This window comes from Lactuca virosa, chromosome 1 (genome assembly GCF_052849685.1).
Source record: "Lactuca virosa cultivar CGN04683 chromosome 1, Lactuca_virosa_CGN04683_v6, whole genome shotgun sequence".
In the NCBI taxonomy this organism is placed as follows: Eukaryota; Viridiplantae; Streptophyta; class Magnoliopsida; order Asterales; family Asteraceae; genus Lactuca; species Lactuca virosa.
The window spans coordinates 125644109-125668755 of NC_136426.1; the positions used below are offsets into that span (position 1 = coordinate 125644109).

General features: G+C 34.0%; 2 protein-coding genes and 2 pseudogenes across 2 annotated transcripts; 1 reads left to right on the top strand and 3 right to left on the bottom strand.

The window, feature by feature from the left end:
- Positions 1-2553: 2553 nt before the first annotated feature.
- LOC145120223 (uncharacterized) lies at positions 2554-4886 on the top strand. Its single transcript, XM_079056036.1, has 7 exons — positions 2554-2964; positions 3100-3206; positions 3304-3496; positions 3673-3803; positions 3849-4574; positions 4656-4662; positions 4704-4886. Exons 1-7 carry the CDS (start codon positions 2554-2556, stop codon positions 4884-4886), a joined length of 1758 nt encoding a protein of 585 aa, XP_078912162.1.
- An 8371-nt stretch (positions 4887-13257) lies between these two features.
- LOC145157826 (dirigent protein 22-like) lies at positions 13258-14098 on the bottom strand. Its single transcript, XM_079076815.1, has one exon. It carries the CDS (start codon positions 14047-14049, stop codon positions 13465-13467), a length of 585 nt encoding a protein of 194 aa, XP_078932941.1. The 5' UTR covers positions 14050-14098; the 3' UTR covers positions 13258-13464.
- A 2188-nt stretch (positions 14099-16286) lies between these two features.
- LOC145157831 (dirigent protein 22 pseudogene) lies at positions 16287-16967 on the bottom strand (annotated as a pseudogene).
- A 5166-nt stretch (positions 16968-22133) lies between these two features.
- Positions 22134-22855, bottom strand: LOC145157838 (dirigent protein 22 pseudogene; annotated as a pseudogene).
- Positions 22856-24647: the final 1792 nt, after the last annotated feature.

Below are 24647 nucleotides of genomic sequence, written 5' to 3' on the forward strand. Positions count from 1 at the left end.
TTATAAGTATTTTCCCTTGATAGGCCGTCAAAGGCTTTAGTGGATCAAAGGAATGGAACAAGCCCACACACGCGGGCCTAGCATAGCCTAGCACTAGCCAACGCCGCAAGTACGCGAAATGGCGCGATTTAGGCTCACTTGGCACTTCGCACGATGCTGAGGATCTTTTAATTTTGGAGAAGTTTGAGTCAAGTAGGTTTGACCGATTTGGTCAAACGGTTGACTTCGTAGATATGACAACAAGATATTTTGGAAGGGTTAGAAAACAGATAGCTTGGAGAGCAAGTCGTCAACATAGGCTTTCCAGGGGACGGCCCATGTGGGCCCCTTTTCTGCCTTCTAGGGTTTCGATGCCTATAAATACACCTCCCTAAGAGCCGTATTTGATACACATAAAAATTAAAAGCTCTCTCATTTTCTATACAATTTCTTCCCGGTTTCTCAGTATTCACTTTACGTTTATCGTTTTCCATTGTTGTTGGACACTCGGTAAATTTGCATTAAATCATGGGGTTTTACTCTATTGCTTACAACCGATAAAAGCGAAGTAAAAACCTTCAAGGATAGGCGTTTGATCCGTGCAGTTATTACATGTTCAAGATCAACCGTTAACAGGCCAGTTTTATTTTATTGCATTGCATTTATTTTTTGTCCAATAACAGGACACTCTCTGTCTACCTTTCTTATAATCAGATCTAATCTAGAAGGATTAATCTGGTTTCTGGATGACAGTTGATAATCATATTAATTATAATTGGATCTATTATTCACAACTAATCGACATATAATTCTCAAAATTATTTGTCGGTTTCCTTGCGTGTCTATTGGTTCTGATATACAACAATCTTAAAAGTTTTTAATTTCCTGTTTGTGGTAAATTAATATACTAATGGACACCCAAATCCCAACTGCTAGTCTCCACTACATGAAACAAGAGTTTGCCAAGCTTGACCGATTCGATGGTCAGAACTACACCCGTTAGGCTGACAAGGTCAAGTTCGTGCTTCATGTGCCAAGGCTCGCCTATGTTTTGGACCCAAAACTACCCCAATTCCTGCTGATCCAATTCCCGAGGTGGGGAAAACTGTGGATCCAATGATCGTCTCTGATCTGGAAAAGCATAGGGCTCTGCGTAGAGAGTCTGAGGAACTGTGTGTGGGTCACATCAAGAACTCACTGTATGATCGGCTCTATGATATTTATGTGTCGGTTAAAAATCCAAGAGAGCTGAGTGCTTTGGAACTCAAGTACAAGGCACATGAGGAAGGTACCAACAAGTACCTAGTGTCAAAGTACCTAGAGTTTCAAATGGCCAATGACAAACCTATCATGGAGCAAGTTCATGAACTCCATGTCATGGTCAACAAGCTGAACGTGCTCTCCATCTGATACCAAAACTCTTTTAGGTTGGTGCGATCATTGCAAAAATGCCACCCTCATGGAAAGACTTCTCTAAGTGAATGATGCACAAATTTGAGGACTGCTCCTTGGATGATCTGATGAAACACCTTCACATTAAGGAGGAAACTCGCATCAGGGACAAGCGTGGTAAAGTCGGATTGAGTGTGCACCATGTATCAGCTGGGGCTTCTAGTCATAAGACCAAGTTTGGGGGACAAAACAAAAGGAAATTGGGACCCGATAAACAAATCTTCAAGAAACCAAGTTATCATAATCCTAACTCAAAGTCGAAGAGGGTCGGACCTTGCCACGTCTGCGGAGAGATTGCGCACTATGCGAGAGAATGCAAAGATCGCAAATCAGGACCGGTTGCACATGCAGTCGAGCAAGTGATTGATATGGTAGCAAGTGTGAACCTTGGAGAGATTTTCATGATCTCTTCGCTTACCCGAGCAATTTGTGCTCGAGGATGGTTCGTAGACACTGGAGCCAATATGCATGTTTGTGGGCAATGATAGAGCTTCTGCACTTACCATACAATGTCACTAGGAACGGTAGTTGTCTGTGCTGATGGTCCAGAGTTGAGGCGCTCTCCATTTGATACCAAAACTCTTTCAGGTTGGTGCGATCATCACAAAACTGCCACCCTCGTGGAAAGACTTCTCTAAGAGAATGATGCACAAATATGAGGACTACTAATTGGGTGATCTGATGAAACCCCTTCGCATCAAGGAGGAAACTCGCATCAGAGACAAGCATGGTAAAGTCGGATCGAGTGTGCACCATGTATCAGCTGGGGGTTCTGGTCATAAGACCAAGTCTGGGGGACAAAACAAAAGGAAATTGGGACCCAAGAAACAAAGCTTCAAGAAACCAATTTATAAAATTCCTAACTCAAATTCGAAGAGGACCGGACCTTGCCACGTCTGCGGAGAGATTGGGCACTATGCGAGAGAATGCAAAGATCGCAAATCAGGACCGGTTGCACATGCCGTCGAGCAAGTGACTGATATAGTGGCAAGTGTGAACCTTGGAGAGATTTTCATGATCTCTTTTATTACCCGAGCAATTTGTGCTCGAGGATGGTTCGTAGACACTGGAGTCGATGTGCATGTTTGTGGGCAACGATTGATCTTCCGCACTTACCATACAATGTCACTAGGAACGACAACTGTCTGTGCTGATGGTCAGAGAGCTGAAGTTCAAGGAAGAGGTGATGTTCGTCTGAAGTTCACACGTGTTGAATGGGTTACACTTCAAGATGTTCTTCATGTTCCTACTATCTCGAAAGGGTTGGTTTCTGCAGATAAGTTTGACAAAGGTGGGTTCAAGATGGAGCGTGAGAAAGGCATGATTGTGACCACTAAGGGAAGAAGATATGTTAGAAGGGCAAATAACTATTCAGGAATGTATTGTCTTTCCATTAGTGATGAGGGTAGTTCAAGTAGGTCAAGTGTTGAGAGTGGGGGTTCTAATGTTGAAGATGTGTCTTGTGTGGGTATGAATGATGTAACTGATGGAATGATTGCTAATGTGAATGAAGTGAACTTTTCTGGTTACTTTGTTTGTTTAATTTCTTTATGGCATAAACGCTTAACATACACTAATGTTAAAAAACATTGAAAAATGCAAACTAAAGGAATGTTATAATATGACTCAAAAAATTTTGAACAATGTGAAACTTGTGTGAAATCAAAGTTTACAAAGAAACCATTTCCATCAATTAACATAAATACATTATTACTTGAGTTGATTCATTATGATATATGTAAATTAAATGGAATACTTACTCGAGGAGGAAAAAGGTATTTCATCACATTCTGTGATGCCTCCAGTCGATATTTACATGTTTATTTGTTGAGATCAAAATATGAAGCTTTTGATGCATTTAAATTGTATAAGGCTGAAGTCGAAAATCAATTTGAAAGACACATCAAAATTCTTCGCTTGGACAGAGGCAGAGAATACTTCATCCAAGAGTTTGACACATTCTTTAAAGAGAATGGAATCAAACATGAGAGAAGTTCACCATATACTCCCTAATAGAATGGTTTGGCTGAAAGAAAGAACTGAACCCTTTGTGAGATGGTCAAATGTATCTTGAACCATCAGGTCAACCAACCAATCTGTGGGGGAAGCAATATTGACTGCTTGTTATTTTCATAACAGGATCACTAGTCGTGTGATTCGTATAAACCATTATGATTTGTGGAAGGTAGAAAGCCTAACCTAGACTATTTGAAAGTGTGGGGGTGTGTTGCTTGTTATCAGACTCTCGATCCTAAGCGAACCAAATTGGGAGCACGAGCTAATAACAATATATTTATTGGATACGCTCACAATAGCAAGGCTTACCGATTATTAGATATTGAATCAGGTGTTGTTGTGGAATCCATAGATGTGTAATTCATTGAGGACAAGTTTTCTTGGGATAATGAAAACTCCAGTCATACAACATCTACAAGTACTTCTCGAGAAATACTCCTACCTCCTCCTATTGTTGAGAACACAAGGAGAAGTACTAGGGCTAGAATAGAGAAAAGTTTTGGAGACAATTTCTATTCTTATTTGGTCGAAGGAACACAAAATAAAGTGACAAGAGAGGTCATCTTCGCCGTTAACTTGGATGATGATACTAAGACCTTTACTGAAGCCATAACGTCTAGAGATGCTCCTTTGTGGAAGGAATCCATCAATGATGAAATGGACTCAATTATGGATAATGAAACTTGGGAGTTAGCTTATCTACCCAAGGGAAGGAGACCCATAGGATCCAAATGGATATCCAAGAGAAAATATTATCCAGATGGATCCATATCTGCCTATAAATCAAAATTAGTTACTAAAGGCTACATGCAACAAGAAGGGATTAATTATTTTGATACCTATGCCCTAGTTGCTAGGATTAGTTCTATTAGAACTCTCATAGCAATATCAACTTTGAAAGGATTGTACATTCATCAAATGGATGTGAAGACAACCTTTTTGAATGGTTATCTCAAGGAGGATATTTACTCGGAGCAACATGAAGGTTTCGTGATACCTGGACATGAAAATATAGTGTGTAGACTTATTAATTCCTTGTACGAGTTGAAGCAAGCTCCCAAAAAGTGGCATGAGAGATTTGACACCACTGTGACTGCTTTCATATTTCATCACAACAATGCTGACATGTACATTTATTCCAAATACACATCCGATTACATAGTAGTAATTGTCTTTATGTTGATGATATGTTGATCATTGGCACTCAGCTATAAGGTATTCTTGAGATGAAGAAATACCTATACTCGAACTTTAAGATGAAAGATCTTGGTGAAGTTGATACAATTCTTGGTATCAAGGTGAAAAAGACAAACCGTCAGATTTCTTTGAGTCAATCTCATTACATAGAGAAAATTCTGATAAAGTTTCAAAATTTGAATATTAAGGAATTCAATACTCCTTTTGATTCAAGTGTGAAACTAAATGTGAATTATGGATGAGTAGTGGTTGAACTAGAATATGCAAGTGTAATTGGGAGCATGATGTATGCTACACATTACACTCGACCTGACATCACATTTGCTGTAAGCAAACTGAGTTAGTATACTGTCAATCCAGAGATGGAGCACTGGAAGGCAGTGGGTAGAGTACTAGAATACCTGAAAAGGACAAGTACTTTTGAGTTGACATATTCTTCATCAAATGGAATACTATAAGGGTATTCTGATGCTAGCTGGATAGATCACACCAGTGACTCGAAATCGACAAGTAGTTGGATTTATACTCTAGTTAGCGGTGCTATTTCTTAGGCGAGCAAGAAACAAACATGTATAACTCATTCAACAATGGAAGCAGAGCTAATTGCCTTAGCAGCAAGCGAAGCTTAGCATGTAAAGGTTGAAAAAGGTAGATAGTGGTAGTGTATGATTTTAATAAGTTTTGTTTTTTTAAAAAAAAAAATACAAAATACCCACAACCAATCACAACCCAATTATCTTTCTCTCTCCTCTCGTTGTGGGTGTAACGAGTTTAATTTGGCGAACCCTCTAGAGAGAGTTAGGGGCGGTGTTTGGCATAAGCTAGTGATGGCAGCGAGGGTCTTAGAGACCCCACTCCCAACAACCTAAGAAGAAAATAATAAATCAAATGTGAAGTCGGACAATAGGATGAAGACGGAAGATGCTAGAAGTTGAAAAGGAAACAACGACAAAAAACACCTTAATGGATGAGACGTACAACGATATAATACATACCAAATCAATACGGCCTAATTATTTTGATCCAAAATTAATACGATTAAAAGTTTAATGCTACAATTTTAACATGAGCAAAATTTACACATGGAACATGTAATTTCAAAAACCCAATTGTGAATCAGCTTAGGCTTCTTGTATGAAGAATGAATTTCATAATTATTCATTTTATCAATTTACCCCTACCATATTCATGATGCTGCACATCTTTCGTCTTCATGGTCACCCATATTTAGAGCTTGAAACAATTCTGTTTATAATTACGAGAGTCCTTAGGGAAGATGAAATTCCAATTTTCCACAGATGCAATAGAACTGCTACTTACGGACTATGTAAGTAAAATTTTAAGGTTTGAATTAGGATGCTATAATAATTAATGAAAGCAACATATAACTACAACGTACTTGAAAGTTTTACCAAATTAACATTAAATTACATAGTCTATATTAGTAAATAAAGTAAAGTATAATGGCATTCCTCGTAAAATGAAATATACCTTCTCATTGAAGATATAGCAACTTCTTCTGTCTCATTAGACCGTATGATATGTTTTGATGTACAATGTGAGGATAGAAGAAGAGGAGGCATATACATTGCAAGGTTTTCATCATCAACCTTAATGTTGATGCATTGAATATTTAATAGGTTTACATTGTGTTCAAAACATTGTTTACATGTTGCTACGGTATTACAATGATATTTAAAATGTTGTACCATTAATTGATACAGTATTATTAACAAAATATGTTGATTGCCAACTTTTTTGGTTTGATTGGTAACATGTTAGGTTGTTCTTTCGTGGTATATATTTGAAAGTTCTCGTTATTTGTTTAATGGTCAACTATTTTGTTTAACAAAAAAAAAAAGTAATTAGAAGCTTATATGAGATTTTATATCTTCACTATTTTTTAATAATATTTGTTATTTAAAACATGTTTTTCATGACAACCATCATGTGCGTAAAATAGAAAAAAAAAAAGCACAAGGCCAAGAAAGTGTTTATTCTATATAATGGTCTACAAATAGATATTTCTAGACAAAAAAAATGTTTAATGATTCCAAGCATAATGATTTATACAATGATCCCACTTTTATTTTATTGATTTTCTTAGTAAACACAATTTTATTGAACATGTGGTAAATAATAAGGATGATGATGTTAATGCTCCCACTTCTAATTATATCTAATATGTACCATGACACGATATAGATCGAACGGCGTATCAATTTTAAATATTGAAAGTCGGTTTTTGGCTAGCCGTGAATATCAATGGATAATTGTTATTTTTTGCTTCAATAAATACACAGAGACACTTTTTTGGTGAAGTTCATAGGATATGTAAAAATGATAAAAAGTATCAAGACTTACAAAGTAATAGAAATAAATATGTTTTCTCTTCCATTTTTTATGTGTAAATATGAATATTTAATTTCTATTTATGTAAGATTTAACTTTGTTTCGTTATCCTTCACAAGGGTTTCGAAACAATATATTGCACATCCAAACTGGAGTTAAGGTGAATAAGATATAAACTCTCAAAAATGAGACAACTAAACTGGAAAAAATGAAATTTTATAATGAAAACAAGTTGTCCCACATAGGTGGGGGCGAACCGGAAAACTTATACTAGTTCTACAGTCACATATCATCTAATTGAATGATGAAAGTCATAGTTCCACCCGTTGCAGACGTGGATGTGGTAGTGATCATGGTTATGGGTGCGATTCATGAGTGATTTGTGTAGATACTTTGGACGAATGCAACAAATATTTTCATTTTTTGGAACCAAATGCCCCATGGGCTTCCTTGAGAGCTCAAGTTGTATAGGACTAGGATACCTTTCTTAGAGTTGACCACTAGACAAAAGAACCAAGTTGAGTTGTCCGGACTGACCATTAAGCGTGCGTGACAGTATAGGTTGTCGGGTGGGACAATCAAATAGCATAAGTTGCCTCATGTAGGGCTGCCTTGTGTGGAGCTTTCCCATGGTTAGCACAAATTTTTAGTTATGACTTCCATATTCAAGTGACGTTTAAGAGACCTTAGATACCTATAGAAAATGAAGTTGTAAAAACAAATTATGAAAAAATATACTATAAGAGACCTTAGATAACCAAACAAATATTAAGAACCTTAGAGAGACTAAAAAGAATAAGAATTTCAATAACCTTGGATAGCAAAAAAAGATTCAATAACATTAAATTGTCAAAAAAAAGTTCAATAAATTTAGATAGCAAAAAAAGAAAAAATGAAAATATGTTTACAGGTCATAATGAGTATTTTAGAATTTTTTTTAACAAGTTTAGTGATTTTTAAAACTTAAAAAGGCTTAAGTGATCAAATGAACATAAATTTAAAAGTTTAGTGAATAATTATAAATTGAACTCTTTTTCTATATATTCTATGTAAACTTTTATACACTATTTTTAATTATAATTATAATTAATTATTTATATGCAAGAAAACTTCCCAACACTAAATTTATAAGAGAGATTTTCAAATCTAGCAATTTTCCTTCATTATTATACAAAAAATAGTCACTGAAACCGTATACGAGGTTAACTCGCATGTTGTTTCTTGTCTCGTCTGTTGTTTGATAGTTATTTTACCCAACTCGTGTGCTCTTTCATGTAATGGGTTGTTGTTGCACAGCCCATCAACCCATAATATATAAAGTACAAAAAAAATATTTTTAAGTCATTTTTTAATATCTGAAGTACGAAATTTTTTATGATGGAGGCTCCAACAACAATCAATTAGTGGTACTATACTTAATTTTTTATCGTTATATATCATTTAGCGTGAAATTTAGTAATTGTGAGTTTGTTTTTTTTTGAAAAATTGGAAAAAAAGAACAAAACCATGACAATCCCATATGCACTGTAAAAGTCGTTGATGTACGAAATGTGCATTAAAAACGTGTACATTGCAGATGGCATGTCATATGCGGTTTTGTTTCCCTTTTTTTTTATTCTATAGGTTTAGTTGCAGATGTAAACATTGTTATACGCTTCGGTTTGATTATATTTAATAGTTTCTATGATATTTTGATTGATTCAGCAAAATTCATGAACAAAACAATAGTTTAAGGATGAAACCGCAAGGAGAGGCCATACTTAATATGAATAAGAGATGTTATATTAGATTACAACATGTGTAAGCATTTTTTTATCATGAGAATAAAATACTAGAAACAAGTTACTATAAAAGCCTCGTATCATACATTATATGAAGTACTCAATCGTTTAAACATAAAAAAAATTAAAGCAGATGATGAGACGAAACAATAGACCATGTGCGGTTTCGTTCTTCGAATCTCCAAGAATGAAAGACGAACGAAATAACAGTTGAGATGGGAGGAAACCGTAGAATACCTATGCCATCTGCGATTTTGTGGGGGGAAATGAATTTTTTTTAATACAAAATATTTAAAGAAAAATGCTAGATTTGTAAATATGAGGCACAAAACAACATATGAGTTAATCTTGTCTGCGGTTTCAGTGGTTATTTTTTGGCTAATGGCTAATTTGTGCTATTTTTTACAAAATAATTAAAGAAAGAAAAAGCTAGATTTGTAAATATGTCAATTTATAAAGATTTACAACTCATATACCTACTTTTGACCTTGTGTCAACACCTATGAACGTTGTATTGTAGTAGGCAGGTCCTTAACACTTCGTCTTTTTATTTATACATACAATCATTCGAAAGTGAATGATTTCGTCAACTTAATATCTTAACTGTTTACAAAATCTTTTTGATTGTAACATCAAAGACATTGTGATCATGTAAAAATTCTTTATTATGTGTTGAATAGATATTACTTTCTTGCCTTTGCTTCTGTTGTTTCCAATTTAGGTTCGTGTATTATTATATACGTATTATATTTCAGGTGTTTTTGACACGGATTTTTTTGGAAGCGTTTGAGGTTTCTAGCTTTTAGTTTTTGACAAAACGCTCAAGTTTAAACAAAAAACTTCGCTTGACAGTGTGAGCGTTTAACTTTTAGTTTAAACAAAACACTTCAAATCTAAAATCTACTTCATGTAACGTTTAACAAAACATTACTAAGCTTTTGAAATCAATTTCCATAATTGCCCTTAAAAATATATTTATATATTTATTTATTTTTAAAAATTTATCCTTTTATGTAATTTTATATATTTCAAAAGCTTCTAGCTACTTTTGCTAAACACTAATATAACAAATAAAAGTTACAGCTTCCAGCTACCGGCTACCGGCTACACGTTATGTGACATCCTCATTTTTCACGGCCAGAAAAGACCGATTTTGTTTATGCTTTATAAAAATCAGAGTACCTCTTTTAATAAAAATGTTGCGGAATTTGTTCCCAGAAAAACATGATAAATACGTTATCAAAGCATTTTCGAAGAAATGTATTTTTATCCATTTTAAAACATTTGGGATGTCATCGTCAATACAGAAACATAAGCATAAACAAAACTTACATTCATTTACACTAGTGATATACATCTCTTTTAAATCCCTCAGTGTAAAGTAGCTTCATATCGACACCTGTGATACAAATAAGCTTGAGTGGGTCAGGTTGGGAAAGCTGGTGAGTACATAGGGTTTTCAACCCACAATAATTTAATTATGTTTAAACATCAAACAATCAACCCAATTACCCATCCCCATTATCTTCGTTACTCTTAAGGATCTACCCTAAGAATCATCTGTCCTGCATTCGTTCATTTCGAAGCCCATTGCTCCCAGGGTTTATATGATAGGCACTAAGTCCATAGCTGTCAGTGCTTGTTCGTAAGGCACTAATTCCATAGCTGCTAAAGTTCATTCATCGGGTACTAAATCCATAGCTACCAGTGTTCAGCTAATAGGTACTAAATCCATAGCTGCCAACATTTATTTAACAGGTACTAAGTCCATAGCTACCAACGTTTATCTAACAGGTACTAAGCCCATAACTACCAATGTTTATTCGATAGGCACTAAGTCCATAGCTGCCGATGTTATTTGTTAGGCACTAAGTCTATAGCTGCCAATGTTCACTCATATCATCTTTCATCTCTCATCATTCATCTACCCATGTTTTACCCAACATATTTCTAGATATAAAATACATATACAGTTTAAATTATTTTAAACATGTATACAATCGTTCATCCAGCATAGAAAGCAAGTATTCAAATAATATACACACATAGCACATAATTTATATAAAATACTTCATATCTATGTGTAAGATGAAAGTAACTATGCACTCACTTGTTAAAGTGATGATTCCAAACTCGGACAGCGCTTCGCTTCTTAATAATATAATTTCCTTCGACGAAACCTAATATTATTACCACTAGATTTTAGTCTAATATTTACCGTGACTAATTATTAGTCTTAGCATTATTATTATTATATAAACGTTTAAACAATATTTTCCAACCACTATGTACAGACAGGGGCAAGATATAAAACATCGGAGGGCATGACCATTTTGGCATATAGCACTTCTGAAATCCAACAACCCTATGCGGCCCTTTAAACCAGATTCCCCGTACCGCGAGTAGTTAAAAATGATATTATAACGACACTTATATAAGTCATAATAATAGCTCAAATATTTATTATAAGTTCATAATAACAATACTAATTTTAAATATAAGTTATATTTAAAATAGGGTAAGCATAACTTACTTACAAGAGAGTTTTAGTTAGGAGTCGGGCTCTGCAAGGGCAGAACTTCGTCGTTGAATCTTTCTAAGAAAGATTATTGCAGCGCTTCAGCGCTCACCTTACTATACTAAAACTACAGAAAGAGAAGTCGAATCACGAGGGACCGAAATGCTCGGGGGATAAGAAGGGAAAGACTCTTGAATCAAGAGAATGGTGCAAGAAATATGAGAGCTAGAGGCTCTTATTTATAGTGATTGAATTTTCAAAAACTACCTCCATAGTTACTTAATGACCTTATAGTTATATAAATGACTAAACACCCATTTATAATACTATTTTAAATAGATTTAATGATATTTGTATTAAACTAATGTCAAAAGTACTCAACACTAGTCTTATAACGACCGCATCGTCGATACCTTTCTAACGATATATACATATGTATATGTATGTATACGTATATATGATTTACACTTTATTTTAATACGTAAATGTGCTATTAAAAATGATAACTCGTTCATACGAACCTCGTTTTTGACGTTCTTTATATCCATGCGTAGTTATCGACGAGATATACAACTTTCGTTTAGACTCTGTCGGCTAATTTTGAATTTATATTTTTGTCCATTTTTTTATAAAATTAAATGATTTTGCTAAAATCATAACTCTCTCGTACGGACTCCGTTTTTTACATTCTTTTTCTCAAAATTCCTATTTTAAGGAGTACTACGATTTTCATTTTGGTCGCATTAGCTAAAAGTCAACTATTCTCTTCGTAGCTTTTTACGTCATACATTCGTTGTGCGCGACTGACTTTTATATCTTATAAAAATCATATCTAATTCATACGGATTTGGATTTCGACGAAATTTATATTTTCGGGATCGGGACGACGTATACTTCCTATATATATATATATATATATATATATATATATATATATATATATATATATATATATATATATATATGTTTTGGCGCACTTATTTTTACAATTTACGGACGATTCGACTGATTTTTCCTATTTTATTATATTATAATAATCATGAAACATATAATATTCAAGTAATTATTATTTATTACGTCGAATAGGTTACAATTGTTAACCCTAACTATTACTTTGATTAAGATTGTTTATCCTAGAGAACTAATTTTGCCAAACACACCCTTTATGTTCTTGTAGTTATCATGTATCGTTAATAGCTTTGGTAGCTGGCAGCTATTATAACATTGATGATGATTTATAAAAGAAAAACCTTTTTGTATAATGTGTCAAAGTATAAAGTTTAAATAAAATGAAAATAAATATAACCAGTATAAAGTTTAAATAAAATGAAAATAAATATAACCGGCTTTTAATCTGTATTTAGATGTATGTGTTTGATAAAACTAGTCTGTAACTTGTAGCTGACAGTTAATAGCTTTGGTAGCTGGCAGCTATTATAACAGCTGCCAGTTAATAGCTGGTAACGGATAACTGGAAGCTGGAGCTTTTATTTGTTATATGTGTGTATTTTATTTGTTATATGTGTGTAGTAAAAGTACTTGAAAGCTTTTAAAATGTATAAAATTACATAAAAAACAATTGTTAAAAAAAGATAAATATATAAATATATTTTTAAAGGTAATTCTGGATATTGATTAAAAATGTCAATAACTTTCTCTTAAACGCTATGTGAAATAACTTTTAGATTTGATTTTTTTTTGTTTAAACTAAAAGCTAACGTTCGTATAACTAAACATTTTTTTTAAATCGGGTTTTTGATTAAAACTAAAAACTAAAAGCTCTCAGATTGTCAATACCAAACACTTACCAAGTCTGTTCGGTTCTATTCTATTACTAAAAAAAATAATATAAAACTATTATAGTAACATTTGCAATCATGTTTATTACAACAAATACAAAAAAAAAAAAAAGTTTGTAGGCCTGTTCCACAATCTATTTTAATAGTAAAAATAAAATAAAAATTGCCAAACACTTTTTTATTGTATTATTTTAAGGAATACTAAATGAGACCACAATGAACACCATGATGAAAAAGTGCCACCGACTACAAATTGAAAACAACTTCAACAAAAGAAAAACTCAAAAAAACATAAATTATTAATCATCAAACATAACCAAAACAAATTGATTTAATTAACTTGTTGCCTGAAAAAACAAAAGCAACAAGATCAATAATGCAAAACATGAACATTATACTCAACAACTGCGTCCCCTGTTTTCAAATCAAAAGTATGCGTACTCGCCTGAACATAACCTCTAGCAAACCGGAAAAGCCCACTTCCTCCGATCACCGGCATCTCCCTCACCTTATGAAACACCGGATTCCGCCCCAAAATCGTCAAAGTACTCCCGTTATACTTTCCTGTTGAAAACACAAAGTTCATCGCCATTAACAACCCAACTTCCTCCTGTGACGCCAGTCCATAGAACCCTTGTGCTCTCCCCAATAACTTGGAATCTGCTTCTGGTTTTTCCGTCAATGGATCGTCGATCATGTTAATCATACCGAATCCGGTTCCGATGGCTCCCGTTTTGTTGTTGGCCGGCGGTTGCACGATGTTGACGACCGTCGGGTTGGGGCCACTGATGATATCGTGCCAGTAGAATCGGAAGTGGCTGAGTTTTTCTGATCGGAGCTTCATTGGGTTTCGTTTTACGGATTGCACGAAGGTGGAATCTGCTCCGGTGGTCGGAGATGTTTGTGAGAAGGCGATGAAGAGTGGAAGAAGGAAGCACAAGGAAATTTTGGCCATTGTGGAAGATTCGATTTGAGTCGAAAAAACGAATGATATGACAAAAGAGGTGTGTTGGTGAGGACCTAATTTATAATGCAATATCTACCCACTCTTTTTTCAATTAATTATTTGAACTTATTAAAATAAAGTGTGAATTCTATTTTAAATATAATATACTAATCCAGTTAATTACTGGTAATGTATTTGAGAGATTTTGTAACTTTATAAATCAACGTTATAATGAATTATTTACCACTCAACAAAAATAAGTAATATAAAACATAGAGATGCTTGTGGTGCAATTTAGACTCAACTATAAATTGCACTTCATATGTAACGGTTCAAAAGTTTGTATGGATCAAGTGGAAATTGCTTCATTAAAACTATGTATCTTTTAATAATGGCTATAATGTTACATCGTTATCCCATTTTGATGCTCTCTAGACTCCCAAATTTTAGTCCATGGCTATACTTAACCAGGTGAAGATGAAGACCAAATCAAAACTAGTGATGACATAGGTTTGGGGAAATGAAGATGATGACCAAATCCATGAAAATCCAACTTTAATCCATGGTTGTACTTGACAAAATCTATCGATTATCAGTGGCTTGGTGGATATTGTTGACTTGCAAGATCTTATTAATATTTCTCTTGTGTTCTTTAGATTTCGATACTGAATTTTTGAAGGCTGTGAGGATTGTTTTGAACATTTTCCTTAATTTTTGTCAGAAATTTCCAAAAACTTCATAAATGACTATGTTTTCCTAATTTTTGTTTTTTTAATTTTGATGTTAGCTGCTATATTAGAATCTAAAGTTGCACATATGATCGATTTTACAAAAGATTATGACAATTGTATTGTAATCCGAGAACCGCACAAATGAATGTGGTGGTGATGTAGTCATCGATGAGAAATGGTGATCAAGAAGACGAAAAAGGGCAGATGGTGGTTTGGGGTTGGGTATGAATGAGGTGGGGGTGTGGATAGGGTTACCATTGGGCCTTTATAATTTAAATGTTATAAAAAGATATAAAAGTCATTTTAAATGCGACTAAGTAAATATATAATAAAAATGATATAAAACTCATGTAATACATGGGTAAATCATAAATGGCCTAATCATACAAGAAACTGAAATCACGTTGACCTTCCTCATCAAGAAAAAAAATGTAGGCTTCCTATGATTTTTTTAAACATACAGACCATTTATATAATCATTTTTAAAATACAATTACAAACTTGACAAATATTATTTTTTAGAATAATCAAATGTGTACATCTTGGATGCATATTAGGGTGCGGTGGACGAATGGTTCTCCAGGTGATTGTTAGCGGCAAGTGTATTTTTATACTAGTTTTGGGCATTTTTGAATTTTGATAATGGAGCAATATAGAAATCCAATGGAATAGTAATATTTAACGTCCCTCATATAAAACAGATTTGAATTAAATTATTTCAAAACATTTAAAGATTCAAACTACTGAAGTTCCAATTCAACAAGACTTTAGACAAAAAACTTGATTATTTAGAAGTATACACGGGATAATCATAATCCATGTAGTGACAAATGCATACAATAAGTTCTTAATTATCCCAAGGCCAAAGTCATTTTTACTTTCATTTGTTTGATTATTTATTTATATCAATGCGTACTAAGGTAGTTTTTCTTACCTATGCACATGTCTAAATAATATATTAGGTCGGGATCATAGTGAGTCGCATAATGTTAGACATATTTCAAAACCAATATATAAACACGTGTTACTTATATATATATATATATATATATATATATATATATATATATATATATATATATATATATATATATATATATATATTAAAATAACCCTATTTCTTATGCAAATATTATTTATGGGAAACGTATTGCATAATAAGGAAAACACTCTAACAAAGTCATTAAGTCTAGGGGCAAAAATGGCCACATAATAAATGCAATGCATAATGTGGAGCCCTCATGCCCAAATCCTTCAGTCCTCTAACTTATAATGTGAATGCATAATGTCACTTTTCCTTTAGGTGCCCTTTGCTTTATAAAGGATTCCTTGGTCTATATCCAAGGGTTCAACAATTAATTTGAGCTTGTTATTCGAGTTAGCAACAAACATACTAAGCTAAGAAGATCACCATTACATAAAATTATTCTAGAACTCTTGAAGAAGAATAAGTGCACGTGTTACATTTATCCAAAAGATAAAGCATTAATCATAACCCATAAACAATACCAAAACTAAAACCAAAACGATTAATTCAAATTGTTGCCTGAATAAAACAAAAACAACAAGATCAATAATGCAAAACATGAACATTATACTCAACAACTGCATCCCCTGTTTTCGTATCAAAAGTAATCGTACTCGCCTCAGCATACCCTCTAGCAAACCGGAAAAGCCCACTTCCTCCGATCACCGGCATCTCCCTCACCTTTTCAAAAATCGGATTCCGCCCCAAAATCGTCAAAGTACTCCCGTTATACTTCCCTGTCGAGAACACAAAGTTCATCGCCATTAACAACCCAATTTCCTCCTGTGACGCCTGTCCATAGAACCCTTGTGCTCTCCCCAATAACTTCGAATCTGCTTCTGGTTTTTCCGTCAATGGATCGTCGATCATCAAAATCGTACCGAAGTTGTTGGGTGTGGTTTTGTTGGCAGGCGGTTGCACGATTTTGACGACCGACGGATTGGGGCCAGTGGCGATATCGTGCCAGTAGAATCGGAAGTGGCTGAGTTTTTCCGATCTGAGCTTCATTGGGTTTCGTTTTATGGATTGCACGAAGGTGGGATCTGCTCCGGTGGTCGGAGATGTTTGTGAGAAGGCGATGAAGAGTGGAAGAAGGAAGCAGAAGAAAATTTTGGTCATGGTGGAAGATTCGTTTTGTGTGGAAAAAATGACAAAGAGGTCTCTCAATCAGCCTAATTTTATAAAGCAATATCTACCCCTGGTCCCTACCCACCAATGTTTTGTTACTTTTGTATAAAACTAAAATTTGTTGGGTTAATCAATCTTCATCACTTAAGTTGGTGTTTATTTTCATTTTAAATGTGTAAAATGTTTTTAGTTTTCTTCTCATATCTTAGCAGAGTAAGTTGTGGACAAAAATTATTTTTTTATATCTTCAGTTTTTATAAATTTTGGCAGAGTAAATTGTGGGTTGGAGGTGGTGGGTGGTGGCGATGATAGTTGTGTTGGTGTTGATGGTGGTGATGGCGGCGGTTACGGTGGCGAAGGCAGTAACGGCAACGACAATGGTAGTTGTGAAAAAGGTAATATCACGTTAATGTTATCAATTTAGAAAACGTCTTTTAAAATCAGAATGTATATTATTGTCTTTCGGAAAAAAAAAAGTTGAAAGATATTTTTTATTTATTTATGATTTTTGTCTTCTAAAAAACACATCGTCATTTTCTAAAATCTCTTTTTACCCGCAAACATAAGAGGTTCAAAAGACATTTTACCGAAAAACAAAAACAATCTAATATATAACTTATTTTCGTTTTTTTTTTTGTACTTTAGAAAATGTAAATTCTAATTTGACATTTTTTTAATGTAAATTCTAATTTGACATATAACTTGGTAAACTAGTGCAAATACTAAAGACATGTTTGAAATAAAAGTAATTCAATAAAATACCATAGTGGTTATATGCAACCCTAGACTATTTCCCCATGGAATGTAACGAAATCACCACACTTAGATTACTACAACAACAATAAACTTGCTAAAATGTTTTTTCTTACGTACAATACTATCGATAAACTTTTATATATATATTTCATGTTTATGAGAAACATTTATGATATTCAATGATCCCTACTAATTGAGGCCACTAAGGATACATAGATCACATTTTACCTATCAATTGATTATGTTTTATTTGTTTATGATGCACCATTCAACCTGTACTAAACATTTATGATATTTAATGATCCCTACCCATTGAGGCCACTAAGGATACATAGATCACATTTTACCTATCGAATGGTTATGTTTTATTTGTTTATGATGCACCGTTTGTCACACCCCCAAATCGGAACGACGGAAACGTTCGGGGGTGGATGACGTCATGTGTAGTATCACAACAATTGTATCATAGCAATCATAGTAAACACAACCATTACATTGAATACATATATGAAAAAGGTTTACATCTGTTTAATTCTTGTTTTCTATACATCAAAAGTAGCAAAAGAAAGACGGGACTCTATACGCTCCGTCTTCTCAAAAGTCTACCGAGGTACCTGTCTACTGATTTCCTGAGAATACAAACAATTTTGAAAAGAGTATCATCATAAAGCTGGTGAGTTCATAAGCATGTTTTTGTAGAGAAAAACTTGTCTTTGAATCTGGTAAATGTTTGTATGTTTTCGAAGAAAATCCAATATTTTCTAACATATGTATTTGATATTGTATTCTGTTGTAGTATAGAAAAACGTTAGTTTGTATTCTAATTACTATCAACCGTAGTATGAGTGTATTCTTGTACAAAAATCTTTGTATAGTATGTTCTGTATGAAAACCCTAGCTACCACCAGTATGTATAGTAGTTTCATTACTTAAAATAAAACTAATGAAGAATGAAATCCCGTAAACAAATGGTTAGTTTATACTATTGTGAGTCGTATAACCATGCTTGATATGACCTAGTGACCTTTACGACGTTCTTCAAGTGTCGGTTAAATGACATTTGTCACCCCAGACATGCCTGCCTAACTGTAGCTAGCAGTTCAGGTGTTGGATTGTCAATCCCGAATAGATCTATTCACAAATCTCACGCTCTCCCTCCAGGAGACTCTGGTTATACTGTGATAGGATTTAACCTGTACCCCGAAGGGTACAATCGAAGTGTTGTCTCACAATCCTGTATTAACTAGTTTACGTGTGGTTCTGTATTGTTCTCTTGCATTTGAATTTGTTGTATACTGTATAAGGTAATAATTATACTTAAATAATTATTAAACGTTGTACTCTTGTAATAATGTATATCATAAACTAAATCTGTCATAGTTTATATGTTTACCCATGTATGTAATCTGAATCGGTAAAAGTTGTGTATTGATTTCCCCAAACTATACCCATTATAGTTTGCTTGAAATGTTATGTACTTGATTTGTAAATTGTTCTGAAAATTATGCAATTAGGTTTCCAAGATAAAAGTGTCCCTTATGCTCAACATAGTACAAAAGGAATAAAATATCTAAATATTTTATAAAACGTGGAAATCGTTTGACTGTATCAATTGCATAAGTTTTAAATTTGTTAAAAATCATTTCTGTTTGGCTTGTATTCCCCCCTGAAAACATTAAAAATCATAAAAGCATAGGGGTATGAACTCACTGTTGATGTGTGAAAACGTCGACTGGAAACGAAGATCCTCGGGTCGTTGTACGTGGAACTTAACGGAATCCTAATATCAATAAATACATATATGCATCTAAATTAGCGATTTCGTTAAGTAAAGTGTTAGGAAAACACTTGTGTTCGGTTAAGGAATGTTACCGGGACTTGATTGAATCGAGGAAAACGGGTTTTTCAGCCAAATGCTCCACTTAAAAGTGTGTACGGACGTGAATGGGGTTTACGGCCGTGAACAGGGGTTACGGTCGTGACGAGTTTACGACCGTGAACTGGGGTTTACGGTCTTTGAAGATTCGATGAGTGTACGGCCGTAAACGTGTTTACGGCCTTTGAAGATTTGAAGATATGAAGTGTTTACGGCCGTAAACTCAAGAACAGTGACGTTGGATTTCGACAAAAATGTGCTCTAAATGCTCCGAAATGACTCCCAATGGTGATTCTTGATTATTTTCGGAAGAATAAAGGTGTTTTAGGTGTTTACGGTCAAGAGTTTAGAGAGAGAATGAGAGAGTTTTCGGCCAGAAAAGTCTAAATGAAGGGTAGGAACACGTATTTATAGGGGGTTTTCGTGGTCGGTGGTGGGGGGTCCACCCGACGCTGGCCGTAAACGAGTGTACGACCGTAAACTCACTAAGGCCGGAAATTGTTTGATTTTTCGAGAGATTCGGGTTTTCGCGTGATTTGGTTCCGACTCGCATATATAGATTTAATTATATAAAACTAGATGATTTTCTAAATCAAGAAGTTTGATGGAAAATTAATAAAATTCAAATTTTATTAACGGAAATCGTATAACGGAAACGGAAAAAGTGACAAGTTTCGGGTTGTCACACCGTTCAACATACACTAAGGATTTATTATCATATACATTTCATGTTTAGGAGAAACATTTATGATATTCAATGATCCCTACCAATTGAGACCACTAAGGATACATAGATCTGATTTTACCTATCGAGTGGTTATGTTTTATTTGTTTATGATGCACTGTTCAACCTGCACTAAGGATTTATTATCATATACATTTCATGTTTATGAGAAACATTTATGATATTCAATGATCCCTACCAATTGAGACCACTAAGGATACATAGATCTGATTTTACCTATCGAGTGGTTATGTTTTATTTGTTTATGATGCACCGTTCAACCTGCACTAAGAAATTATTATCATATACATTTCATGTTTATGAGAAACATTTATGATATTCAATGATCCCTACCAATTGAGACCATTAAGGATACATAGATCACATTTTACCTATCGAGTGGTTATGTTTTATTTGTTTATGATGCACCGTTCAACCTGCACTAAGGATTTTGTTATCATATACATTTCATGTTTATGAGAAAGATTTATGATATTCAATGATCCCTACCAATTGAGACCACTAATGATACATAAATCACATTTTACCTATCGAGTAGTTATGTTTTATTTGTTTATGATGCACCGTTCAACTTGCACTAAAGATTTATTATCATATACATTTCATGTTTATGAGAAAGATTTATGATATTCAATGATCCCTATCAATTGAGGCCACTAAGGATATATAGATCACATTTTACCTATCGAGTGGTTATGTTTTATTTGTTTATGATGCACCGTTCAACCTGCACTAAAGATTTATTGTCATTAAAGAGTCACAATGCAACATTTTTGTGTCCGTGATTGGAGGTTATATATTTAGGTATTTATATTATATTTACATTGTGATTATTGGCTTTCTTCAAGTTGTTGGTCATTTATTATAATCTCGGGTGAATAATGTTTCCACACAACAAAACATAAGTATGTCGATCCAAATTGATGCAAATTTTTTAGTTTGTGCGTTTTGATTTTTTAATTAACAATTATCTTAGCAATGTTATGTTTTCATTCTTTAGTAATATAATATAAGCGTATCTCTTGTATGTATTGTTAGAAATAAGGGTTTAATGACACTTGGAAATCTGAGAATCGTGATTATCACTTTCAAATCGAAGTATTTGGATGGTACTCCCAAATCCTCAATTGGATAAGACTCAGAGAAAACCAGAGAAAAAGCAAGAGAATGAGAGGGTAAAATTTCGTAAGTACCAGAAAAGTGACCAAAACTAACTTTTAGATCACTGTCTGAAAACTGTCATATGATAGTTTAAAACTGTCACAAACCACCAAAACGGTCATAAAAACGGGTATTTTGAATAAAAGTCAAAATGGGTCAATTCTCTAAAAACCAACCAGGGGCTCTGCCCCTTGGACCCCGCTCCGAGGGGGGCTGCCCCCGGACCCCCGTTCGTTCAGGGGCTTCGCCCTTAAATGACAGTGTACTTTGATACTTGATCAAACTTAAACAAATGTGTACTCCACACCTTCCTTACTTGTTTAATATTTATCAATATCACTTTTTGTCAACAAAATAATTCCATTACACTTAAATAACATTGATGATAACAAATCACCAACATGTATAAAATTAAACTTTTTCAATTGTATTCAAAATTTAATTGTATATTCGCATGTTGTTGCAAATGTTGCGTATGTCATTCTAGTGTCATGTTCAAAACATACGAAACATCAACAAGTATTAGACCATTTAAAACTCGTTTAAGTTATATTCAAATGCATTAATTTCTTAAATTTTCTTACTTAAAAAAATAATTGTAATATTTTTATACAATAATTATTTACAAAACCCAAACTTAATATTGTCACCATGATAAAGATTAAAGAGTGTAAAAAAAAGATAATTTCTTAATCATCAAACCAACAACAAAACCAAAACTAAAACCAAAAATGATTTAACTTGTCGCCGGAGAAACAAAAACAACAAAGATTAAATATCAATAATGCATAACATGAACATTATACTCAACAACTGCATCCCCTGTTTTCAAATCAAAAGTATGCGTACTCGCCTGAACATACCCTCTAGCAAACCGGAAAAGCCCACTTCCTCCAATCACCGGCATCTCCCTCACCTTATGCATCACCGGATTCCGCCCCAAAATTGTCAACGTACTCCCGTTATACTTCCCTGTCGAGAACACAAAGTTCATCGCCATTAACAACCCAGGCTCCCCCTGTGACGCCAGTCCGTACAACCCTTGTGCTCTCCCCAATAACTTGGAATCTGCTTCTGGTTTTTCCGTCAATGGATCGTCGATCATGTTGATCATACCGAATCCGGTGGGTGCTGTTTTGTTGCCAGGCGGTTGCACGATGTTGACGGCCGTCGGGTTGGGGCCGCTGATGATATCGTGCCAGTAGAATCGGAAGTGGCTGAGTTTTTCTGATCGGAGCTTCATTGGGTTCCGTTTTACGGATTGCACGAAGGTGGAATCTGCTCCGGTGGTCGGAGATGTTTGAGAGAAGGCGATGAGGAGTGGGAGAAGGAGGCAGAAGAAAGCTTTTGCCATCGTGGAAGGATGAAAATTCTATTTGGGTCGAAGAACAATGATGTGACAAAAGAGGTCTGGGTGAGGACATTTTATAATGCAATATTAAGCCACTTTTTTTTACAATAAATCAATTAAATTTATTAAATAATGTATGTTTTATTTGAGGGATCTTTTTTAACTTATAAATCAAAGTTATAATGAATAACTTAGCGCTAGAAAATAATATAAAACATAAGACAAACTTAAACCTTTTTTTTTTTAAGAATTAAAAGTAAAAGAGATTGTGTTTTCGATCATAGTCCTTCTCTTTAGTTTTATTAAGGGATAATGACTTAAAAGGGTAATATATTTTTCGATTTGTATATATTTGGTCACTGAGTTTTTTTTTCGTCCACATTTACCCATTCAACTTGTTAAACTGTATACATTTGGTCCTTATGACCGGCTACTTCAGGGTACCCGGTAAAAATGACTTAATAGGATAATATATTTCTCACTTTGTACACATTTAGTCATTAATATTTTTGTACACATTTAGTCCATTTTTTTTTGCAAAATAACTCATTTTTTTTGTAATCATTCAGTGCTTATGAATGATTTCTTTAGGTTTTTCTCACGAAATCTTACGTGGGATATTCATTAATGATGTGTATGGGGTTTTTGATGCTTATATCCATCACGATCTCGACTACTTGGTTGCTTAGGTCATGTGTTCTGAAGGTCATAACTTCTTCATATCATCTCAGATTTTAACTATCTTTATATTCACGCGTTCGTATTCTATTCTACTACAACTTTCATTTAGATTACACCTATTAAAAAATAATATATTTTTACCTACAATTTTTATATCCATACGCGGGGGCGGATTTAGTATGGTCTCAGTGCTGCACCGACAACACCTGTTTTTTCTGTTCGCAGTGGAAAAATTTTCGATTTTTTTCGTTTATATCTATTTTTCATGTATCGGCAACACATATTTCATCTCGGCAACACCTACTATGTAGTCCTGCGTCTGCCCCTTTCCATACGTTTTTTATGAATGCATGTATGAATGCTTTTTTTTTTATAAAATCGTAAGTAAAAATATATTACATTTTAACGAGAGTAATCTTAATGAAAGTTGTAGTGGACTCAAAAAATGAACACGTAGATATAAAGATCGTTAAAATTTGATATCGTATGAAGAAGTTACGATGTTCAAAATACAAGACCTAAGCCAAACCACAAGACCTACACAACCAGGCAGTCGAGATCGCGTTGGACATAAGCATCAACAACCTCAAACACTTCATCAATGATTATCCCACGTAAGATGTCGTGAGAAAAACCTAAAAAAAATCATTTATAAGTACTGAATGAGTACAAAAAATGATTTATTTTGAAACAAAAAATGTTAAGAACTAAATATGTACAAAAATATTAAGGACTAAATGTGTACAAAATAAAAAATATATTACCCTATTAAGTCATTTTTCTCGGCTAACCTGGAGTAACCAGTCATAAGGACTGAATGTGTACATTTTAACAAGTTGAAGGGGTAAATGTGGACGAAAAAAAAAACTCAGTGACCAAATATGTACAAATCGAAAAATTCATTACCCTTTTAAGTCATTATCCCTTTTATTAACCCAAAAATCACATCGACTTTTCTTTTTTGTCTCATTTATATCTATATCAAACCAAGACACATGTAATCAATTTTTCCCAAGGCACTCCGGCTGTGTTTGATACCGTCTGACTTGATCTGAGTCAGACATATGGACTGACTCGGTCAGACATTGGCTGTTTGATGATATGCTTTCTCGGTCAGCCGTCTGGCCCAAATGTCTTACCTGGTCAGCTTT

Excerpts from the sequence above, each read along its gene's own strand:
- LOC145157826 (XM_079076815.1), bottom strand. The coding sequence starts at position 14,049 with ATGGCCAAAATTTCCTTGTGCTTCCTTCTTCCACTCTTCATCGCCTTC.
- LOC145120223 (XM_079056036.1), top strand. The coding sequence starts at position 2,554 with ATGTCACTAGGAACGACAACTGTCTGTGCTGATGGTCAGAGAGCTGAA. Across the intron at positions 3,497-3,672 it reads CCTTTGTGAGATGGTCAAAT|ACTCTCGATCCTAAGCGAAC; the intron begins GTATCTTGAACC and ends GCTTGTTATCAG. Across the intron at positions 3,804-3,848 it reads GTTGTGGAATCCATAGATGT|TCATACAACATCTACAAGTA; the intron begins GTAATTCATTGA and ends TGAAAACTCCAG.